The sequence below is a fragment of the Eumetopias jubatus genome, unplaced genomic scaffold (assembly GCF_037043125.1).
Source record: "Eumetopias jubatus isolate StellerSeaLion01/CBP00866 unplaced genomic scaffold, mEumJub1_p1.0 scaffold_12, whole genome shotgun sequence".
NCBI lineage: Eukaryota > Metazoa > Chordata > Mammalia > Carnivora > Otariidae > Eumetopias > Eumetopias jubatus.
This window is the reverse complement of record NW_028274818.1, coordinates 71,322,238-71,331,371: the sequence shown is the minus strand read 5'-3', so window position 1 is coordinate 71,331,371 and position 9,134 is coordinate 71,322,238. Positions and strand designations below refer to the sequence as shown.

The following is a 9,134-nucleotide window of genomic DNA, read 5'->3' as shown; positions in this document are numbered from 1 at the left end:
CCCATCGCGTGGCAGGCCCAGAGACCTGCCATCTCATTGTTTTGCTCTGTCCTGCGTGTCGCAGGCCCAGAGACCTGCCATCTCATTGTTTTGCTCTGTCCTTGCAGGACAACTCACAGAATCAGCAGTGAGTCACTCCTGCGTCAGCTCCTGGGGGTGCAGAGGACTTGGCTGCCTCAGCCTGAATCTGGGAGACCTGATTCTCAGGGTGGGGAGGGAGGAGATACCCTACTCTCATATGGGCGGGTTTCTCCTAGCTAGCCCAGTTTGGGAAACCCAACAGGCAGGTTGGGGCCTCCTGCCTCCTCTCTATGTGGCCTCCCGGTGGGAGGGGGGCATAGGAAAGAAGTGCAAAGGCCAGGGGTCGTAATGCCGAAACACAGGTGCACAGGACGGCTAGGTCCCTAGCGGGACCATCAGACAAACTCACACCCACCTGCCCCCATTTTAATCCCAAGTGTCCCCCCGCCTCCCAATATCCCCATACCTGGAAAAACAGTAACGGGGGAATAAACAATTTATTGAAATTGTAATAAATACGATATGCGGGCAGGGCTACAAATAACTGTAAAAATCGTCAGCACGGACATATACACACAGAAAACAAAGGCGCTCCCGCGGGCGGGGCGGAGCCTCGCAGCCGAGGCGGTGGTGCCGGCACGCGGGCGCCCCCCCGAGGCAGGTGGCTCACTTACAACGGCGGGAAGGGCGCACGGGAGGGGCGCACGGTCAGGCTGCCGGGGCCGCGCGGCCGCCCGTCTCCCCAGATCTCTAACGCGTGCGGCCCCGGGACAGCCCGGCGCCCCGAGCGGGCCCGCTCCCCTGCGAGTGCCCGCGGAGCTGCACTCCCTGCACGATCCGCATCACCCAGGAGCGGTGGGCAGCCAGGCTGATGTAGACGCCGGGCCGGTCACGCTCCGCACAGCCCTCGCCCCAGCTGATGATGCCCGCCAGCAGCCAGGTGCCCTCGACCTGGCACATGAGGGGGCCCCCGGAGTCACCCTGCGGAGAGTAGGCAAGGTCAGGGACCCATGTGGCTCAGGGCTGGACAGAGCCCAGGACCCAACACAGCAGGTGGCAAGGGGTTCCCTGGGGGGAGGGGGCGGATTTCTCTGTCCTGGAGGACAGGCCCTCGGGCTCACTGCTGGTGAGGAGCACTTTGTGCCACACCTTCGCACTCACAGCCCCCGAGCCACACTGGAATCCTGGGTAGCAGAGTAGGAACTGCAACCAGGACCTTACAGTGTCCGAGCCCGGGTGCGGACCATTACAGCACCCGCTGTCCACCACCACAGTGATGGAGCTGCAGCTGGTTCTGGGGACCAGGATGCAGGAACCCCCTCAGGAGAAGGCAAGCTCCCAGAGAGTGGGGTCCGGCACACCCAAGACACTCAGTAGATGTTTGGTGTACAGTCAGATGGATGGAGGCCCAGTTCTGTAGGCATCCAGGGTACTCGCAGGTCCCAGCTGTCTTGGGGAGGTGAGCAGCGGCAGTGGTAGGAAGAAGGTGGGGTGCTCACCAGACAGGCATCTCGCTGCCCCTCCAGGTAGCCAGCACACAGCATATCCTCGGTGATGGCCCCCTGCCCCACTCCCCGCCAGTACAGGTGGCTGCAGACTTCTGAGTTGATGATGGGAACCTCCAGCTTCTGCAGGGTCTGGGGATGGGGCAGGGGCACTAGGGGGCAGGGAGCAGAGGGTCAGACTTGGGAAACCCTCTCTTCAATGTCCCGACGGCCCCCTCCACACCCCCTCCGAGGCAGTTCTCAAAGGCTAATGGCTCAACTCTGTCAGGCTCTCCCAAATGCCTGTGGAAAACCCGAATTCCAAGACTCCACCTCTGGACCTAATGAATCCGAACAGAAGTGTGCATCCTGAGACCCTGAATCTTTAGAGCCTTCTGATGCCCACAGAATGGTTAGAACCACTGGTCCCAGCTTGTCCTGCCTCAGGCACCACTTTGTCCAGCACGGGGACTGGAACAGGGAAGTGTTCAATAAATGATCACCCCATGCTGGAGGTTATCAGGACCTGAGGAGTCCCCCAAACCCTGGAGGGACTGCAGACCCTGGGGTTGGTCTGTAGACCCCCCCCCCGACAGCCCATAATTCCAGTTCTCGAAGGAGCCCTGCCTGTAACCTCGGAGTCAGGGGGATCCCCAGGCACCTGGTGTCATTTCTCTTAATTCTTTTGAAATGTGGTTAATCATTTTTCTTAAACTTTTTCCTCCTAACCATCCCCCCATTATCTCTCTATCATCTTTTTTTGCTTCTTTGCCTCTTACTTTATCTGCCTTGTGTCTCTAGATGATGTTTTCCAGACTTGGTCTGACAATGTTAGACATCCTTCTGGAAATTTCGCCTGCAATTATGGCACGCTGCCACCAGGAGGTGCCTGTTCCCCCCTAGTCAGCCCGGCCCCACACATGCTCCTTCCAGCCCTTCCTCCATCACCTTAATAGCCTCGTCCATCTGGCTGCTGCTGCCCCAGAACATCATCACAGATCCCTTTTAACTAGAAGAGACCTACAAGCGTCCACCTAGCTTTCTGAGACTTCCCACCTCTGGGCTGTTGTTCACTTTTTCTTTTGTGTCTGTTGTCAGAAGAGTCTTTTTCCTTCTGCTATGCCTCTGGCCTCTACCCTCTGCTGCCCACTGTAACTGTGTCTCTGGGAGCCTGCCAGCCTCTGTCCCCAGCCACCCCTGGCCATCCGGTAAGGGAGAAGCCGCACCTCCATCATGGATGCTCCCCCAGCCTGCAATCCAGCAGCGCATGTTGGGAGAGAGACGGACGGAGGCATCAGGCAGGCAGATGGGCAGGATTCGCTCAGAGAAGTGGATGGAGTGCTCAAGGCGCACCAGGGCGATGTCCGCACGGGAGCCCTCTTCCCAGGAGTACACGGGGTGGGACTGCACCCAGGCGATACCCACCTCCTGGGACCTCGGGCCAGGGTTCCCCAGCTGCCAGGCCCCCAGCAGCACAGAGAACTGGGATGGCTTGTTCAGAGTGCTGGCAGGAAGAGGAAAGGGGGTAGGGTCAGTCAGGAACCTTGGGGGGGCGGTGGTGCCGGGAAGGGTCAGGGAGTGTCTGGGGAACAACATGCTTATGGAAGCCCCTAAGAAGCAGCAGGGTCTCTCCTCTCGCTGAGAGGCCCCGAGACTGGACAGAGAGCGGGAGGCTGGGGCTGAGTGGGGAGCCCGGGGTCCGGGGCAGGAGGCCTGGGGTATCAAGTGCAGGACTGGCGTGCATACCCCTTGAAGCAGTGGGCAGCGGTGACCACCCAGCGTCTGGTGAGCAGGGAGCCCGCACAGTGGTGGGTCCCATTCTTCTGGATGCTCACGACCCAGGGCCACTCGGCATCGGTGCTGTCCTCACCACCCACGATCCGGTTCAGCTGCTGGGGCTTCCCACAGGCTGGGGGTGCTGGCGGAGGAGGGTCACGTTTTGTCACCCCCAGGGTCCAAGCCTCCCGCCCAGCCCCATGCTGTTCTTCCCTGGCCCTCCCCTCAGGCTGGCCTTCCCTCTGTGCGCCTCTCACCTGCTGCTGCCCTGCCCTGCGCCCCTCTTCTACTCAAGAGTCTCCACTCTGCCTTCCAGGCCCCCTTGGCTGCCTGCCTTCCGCTCCTGCCCAAAAGCCCCTTCTGACCTGCTCCCCCTGCCAGACAGACACAGACTCCCCCCACCCCCACCGCTCAGGGCGGCCCCACTCACCAGGTATCTCGGCAGCATGGAAGGAGGCTGAGGGCAAGGGAAGGAAGGGTCAGGCCAGCGGAGAGGAGCCCCCCAGTGTCCAGGGCAACTCCCCAAACCCCCATCGTGGGGTATTTCCTGGAGCCTGGGCGGGGCTGACAGAAACCTCGGGCTCCGTCTCTAAGCTGCGGCCTTACCCTCCCACCAGGTGTGCTCCATCCCACCCCCTGGCAGAGGATGAAGGGCGGCTGGCTCCTGGGCGCCTCTCACGGAGAAGTCAGGGAGCACACGCCTGACCCTCTCAGGCTCCCTCCCAACACCCAAGGCTGTGGCCCAAGACCCTCTCAACCCCAAGCCCAAGGCCTGGAACAGAAGCGTGGGGACCCGAGAGCGGAGAGGGGGGTGGGGGGGGGAAGGGAGGGAGCGGGGAGAAGGGAGAGGGGGGCGGAGGGGGACAGCAACAGGAGCGCTGAGGCTGTTGAGGTCTGCCCAGAGCCTGCCTCAGTGCGTCCTGCAGTCCTGCTGGCAGCCACAGGACATGGCAGAGAGGAGCACGAAGCGCAGAAGGCGAGGGGGAGAGGGACAGAGACGGGGTGCAGGCAGGGCTGGGAGAGAGGGTGGGAAGGTGCTGAGTAGGGAGAAGGGAGGGGGTGGCCCTGAGGGGCAGAGGAAGGAGGGGCGGCAAGTCCTCAGGACTCACCTGCAGAAGCCAGGAGCAGCAGGGGGGTTAAGATCCTGAGACAGCCCCCACCCTGGGCCGGGGGAGTTCTGGAAACTACCATAGCCAGTGGGGGCCCAGGCACGGCTGGGAGAGCAGTCCTGCCTGTGACAGGAGTGTGCAGAGTTCCCTACAGGTCACCCCAGGTTTTATCCTGGGAGGTGGAATGCCGTTGGACCAGTCCCCCAAGTAAGTGAGTGGCTCAGTCCCTGCCACCCAGGGCTGTAGGTCACAGGAGGGGTGGCACTGCTGGGAGGAAATGAGCCGTTAAGGGGACTGGGGGCTCTAGCGGAGACCCCTACCTCTGCCCCGGAGGAGTGGACTCAGGGCTCTGGTTTAGGGGCCCAGGATCTACCCCCTGGAGGAACAGGACCCAGACCCAGAGGTCTAGGCCAATGGCCTTGACATTGACTAGGAAAGGTCCCCAGTTTGGGCAGGGAAGGGAAAGCCTGGGTCTGCAGCAGTTGGAGGCTAGGGTATGGGGTCTTGCTAAGGTCGCAGGGCCTTGGGGAAAAGGGGGTTGCCCAGAGGCTCAGTAACGGCTCCTTCCTCCAGGGGCCACTGTGACTCAGCCAGGAGACCTGACTGAGCCCTGGGCTCTGGGATCCCGTTAACTCACTTCCCAGAAAGCTGTGAATCAGGCCCCCAGTGGCCACCTGTCATGTGGGTCCTGTCACTCGGTGGCGAACAACTCATCCCTCACCTGGACTGCAGGGAAGCCCAGGTGGGGCCAGCCCAGTGCCCAGGTGGCTGACTGATGTGGCTGCCTGGGCAGGGCTGGCGTGCCATCCCCCACACCTGGCCTGGCCCCTGCACTCCGGTCAGAGGGCAGCAGGGCTCCACTGGAGCAGGGAGCCTGGGGATGCACCAGATGAGACCTTGTGACCCGGGGTCCCCACCACTTCCTCCCTGACTCAGCTCCCTGCTCCCGTGATGCGCCCACCCCAAGCCGGAAGTGCAGGCTCACTGTGTATCTCTGCCCTTTTGTTCATTTGATCAACAAGCCAGGTGCTGGGAAGGGGTGCGAAACAGTGGGAGCATACGGTGTGCCCTGCATTGCTGCATCTCAGCCTCAAATCCCCTTACCGTTCCCGCTCTGCAGCTGAGGAAACTGGGGTCTGGGGGGGAAGGGCGGAGCCTGGATTTGAACCTCAATCCAGAGGCAGGTGACAGGATCGGACACAGTAGATCCGGAGGGCTCTTGGTCCAGGAGATGGTTCTCACCCAAGGGCCTAGGTGCGGGGGGCAGGGAGTCGCAGTGGCCCAAGGAGGCACCTGACTCTGGTGGGGCTGCCAGTGAAGACTGCCCAGAAAAGGAGGACCTCAAAACAGAGGCCTGGAGGGCAAGTGGGAGTGGGCCTTGCAGAGACTCAGGAAGGAGGACTCCTCGCAGAAGAGGGGGAGTCGGGCTGGAAGGGGTGGGGGCCCTCCAGACCGACCCTCAGTGCACACTGCTGGGTGTCTCTCTGGAGCTCCCCAGCCTGGCCAACATGCTCTGCCCCCACAGCCTGTGGAGGGGCCCCCAGAGGCCGCTGCCTCCCCCCCGAGGCCAGAAGGGTGGCGGGAGTCAGCAACGGACAGCCTCCCCTGGAGACTGCAACACCACAAAGGATCACTGGTGTTTTACTGGCCCCCCATGCCAACCCCCGCTTTGGTGGAAAGGGCAGGAGACAGCCGGGTGTTAAACTGCAGCCAGAACCATCCCTGCGCATCAGGGCAAGCCCCCTGTCGCACCCCGCCCACCCCGAACAGCCCCCAGCTGATGTGCTATTCCTGAGACTGGGAGGAGGGGGCTGCCGGAGAGTACCCTCACACAGCAGCCAAGGTGAGGGGCTGGTTCTGTGGGTGCTCACCTCCCCACCGGCCCCTGATCCTGGGTCACCCCTATACTCCATGGCTAGCCTCAGGCTCCCCCAACCCACTCCCTCCCTGCAACTACGGTGGTTGGCCTCCCCAGCTCATTTGGTAAGCATTTATTCGGCAACTGCTGTATGCCAGGCCCTGTGCTGGACACTGGGGCGCAGTGGTGGGTAAGACACAGGTCCTATCCTCAGGCAGCACGCATCTCCCCGGGGCTGGGCAGCAGAGCAGGTGACGATGGTGAGGAGTCAGGGACAAGGGCAGAGGGGAGTCTGGAGGATTCTGCCAGGCCGAACTGCTCCAGACTGCTGCCTCCCCAGTGTCCTCTGTGTAACAGCCTTTCCTGACACCTGGGTCACTGCCCAGGTGACCCAAGGGGCAGGCATATGTCCTAAGATGTCGCTGTCCCCAAGATGGGGTGGCTAGGACCTGGCAGGTACCACAGGAAATTCTGAAAAGCCAATGAAGACCCTGGCACGGGCCCTAAGCAAGGCCCTAGAGACCGGCTCCCCGGTTCCCAGAGAGTGGGGACCTTGGTGTGATCTGACCTTCAACAGAAGATTTATGGAGCGCCTACTGTATGCTGGAGCCACACCAGGTGGGCTGGCTGGGCACCTCATCACCTGGGCACACAACCCTGCCGGCCATTTGGCCATGGCGCCATCTCAGGGCCACCGACAATGTGCAGCGAGGTGCGCAGGATGCATGGGGCTGCAGAGCTGGGCCGGCCACGCTCCCCCCGAAGCAGGGGCCCACCAATGCCGTTTCAGACAGGGCAGACGTCGGCAGTGGGCTATCCATTCATCCCCAACCCCAATCTGCCAGTGCCTGCCATGCGCTGGGCGCTGCCATACCAGCTGGAGATACAGCAGCGAGCAAACCGAAAGCAACCCTGGCCCTTGTGTCAGGGACACCGGAGGAAAGACAGAATAAACTATAGGAAGAAATCATTTAGTCTGATGGATGATGAAGTCCCGGGGAAGCCAAACCAGGAAGGGGATGGGGCCGGGGGCCGGGGGAAGGTGGCCATCGTGTCAGGAACTCAGGACAGTGCTCACTCCAGTGCTCACTCTCAGGCTGAGTCTTAAGGGTGAAGTCAGAGGTCATCCCAGCCCCCAGAACGACACCAGCAAAGGCTCTGCTGGGTGGGACTGGCAGATTCGAGCTGTGGCAAAGCAGGGGGGGGCTTTCTGTGGAGGTGACACTGACCTGGGCTCCAGGGAACCGCACTGAGAGAGAGGTGGGGAGGCTGTTCCAGGGACCAACCAGTTCGTGGGCATAGGGGCAGGCACTCAGGGGTGCGGGGAGCAGCTGACGGCTCTCAGCAGAGGGTGCTGGGACACACGTGGCCCTCGTGCCTGAGCCCCTGCCCCAGCATGTCCTACACCCCACGTTCACAGCAGCAGGACCCACAGAGCCCCAAAGTGGACGCAGCCCAATGTCCATCTGTGGATGAACAGATAAACACAGTGTGGCCCATTCACCCGCCCAACGGAATATTATCTTATTACCCAGCCATAAGAAGGAATGAAGCGCCGGACACCTGCCAGTGTGGGGGAAGGTGGGGGAAGCTGGAGGACGCTGTGCTCAGTGACAAGAGCCGGATGCAAAAGGACAAATACTGCAGGATTCCACTGGTAGGAAGTCCCCGAGGTTGTAGAGCCACAGCCCCAGGAAGTGGAAGAGGGGGTGCCAGGGGCCAGGGAAGGGCCAGGAGTTAGGGTTGGGCGGGGACACAGTCCTTCAGGAAGATGGAAAAGGTCTGCAGACGAAGGCAGGACATCTGCACATATTTAATGCCACTGAGCCATGCCCTTAGCAGTGGTGGAAACAGTAATACTGTAATTAAAAGAATGGGGAAGAAAATCTGAATGTCCCCCCTCTTTTTTTTTTTAATAAAAGATTTTATTTATTGAGAGAGAGAGAGAATGGTAGAGAGAGAGCATGAGAGGGAGGAAGGTCAGAGGGAGACGCAGACTCCCTGCTGAGCAGGGAGCCCGATGTGGGACTCGATCCTGGGACTCCAGGATCATGACCTGGGCCGAAGGCAGTCGCTTGACCAACTGAGCCACCCAGGCACCCTGTCCCCTCTCTTGTGAACACTGGGCTGCAGAGGGGAGTGGCCAGCGCACTGGTCGCCCCGGGGACAGCAGCGGCCCTGCCGCGGGAGCGCGCAGAGCACTCACAGGAGCAGCTAAACGGGAGGTCCTTCCTCCCCCCGGGCCTCAGTTTATCCATCGGTGAAGAGGACTGGTCAGCCCTCCACCCTGCCTGTCACAAGTGCGGGAGCCACAGCTGCTCAGGTGTGAGCGCCGCCTGAGCAACACTAGGCCGCGCGTCTGCAGGCAAGATTTTCTGGAACCATTCGTCCCTGGCTGCCCTGGAGATACTCAAGGACACGGCTCACTGGCTGGTATTCCGTCATTGGGGATGTCCTTCCTCTGGTCTAACACACTCCTGAACTCTCCTAGGAACCCATATGTCTCCAACCCTGTCCCAGGTCCCACCCAGAGCCCCCTCTCTACCCCAGCCCAGCCCCCATAGCCTGGGCCTCCCATTTTCCTCTGCCTCTGCCCAGGCTCCTCACGGTCTCCCCAGTTCTGCCCATCCCCGTCCTCGCCGCAGAGCTCTGCCCCTGCTCCCTTCTGCGTGTGGCATCTTGGGATACTCAGTGGTTCCACTGAAGTCTCAAGTGTCAAGCACGCCGAATCCTCTCATCTTCTGGCTCTCCAACCCTGGCCTGTGTGGTCTGCGCATGCCCACACCCACCTCCCACCTAAAACTTGGGAATAGAGCTTTCTCCACCTTATAGCAGCATTGTCTGTCCTCGTGACATCTCCATAAAGTGGAGGCTGAGCAACCCCTG

The 9,134-nt window shown here is 61.2% G+C and overlaps 1 protein-coding gene across 1 annotated transcript; it reads right to left on the bottom strand.

Moving 5' to 3' along the window:
• Positions 1 to 558: 558 nt before the first annotated feature.
• On the bottom strand, positions 559 to 5,937 carry LOC114215685 (brain-specific serine protease 4-like). Its single transcript, XM_028111838.2, has 6 exons — positions 4,391 to 5,937; positions 3,712 to 3,738; positions 3,252 to 3,423; positions 2,732 to 3,009; positions 1,521 to 1,678; positions 559 to 1,002 (listed from the first exon to the last, which is right to left on the bottom strand). Exons 1-6 carry the CDS (start codon positions 4,470 to 4,472, stop codon positions 772 to 774), a joined length of 948 nt encoding a protein of 315 aa, XP_027967639.2. The 5' UTR covers positions 4,473 to 5,937; the 3' UTR covers positions 559 to 771.
• Positions 5,938 to 9,134: the final 3,197 nt, after the last annotated feature.

Bases quoted from the DNA above. Each gene is read 5' to 3' on its own strand.
- LOC114215685 (XM_028111838.2), bottom strand. From the start codon at position 4,472: ATGGTAGTTTCCAGAACTCCCCCGGCCCAGGGTGGGGGCTGTCTCAGG. The intron at 3,739-4,390 runs GTGAGTCCTGAG...CCTTGCCCTCAG, and splicing joins GCTGCTCCTGGCTTCTGCAG to CCTCCTTCCATGCTGCCGAG. The intron at 3,424-3,711 runs GTGAGTGGGGCC...CTCCTCCGCCAG, and splicing joins CCATGCTGCCGAGATACCTG to CACCCCCAGCCTGTGGGAAG.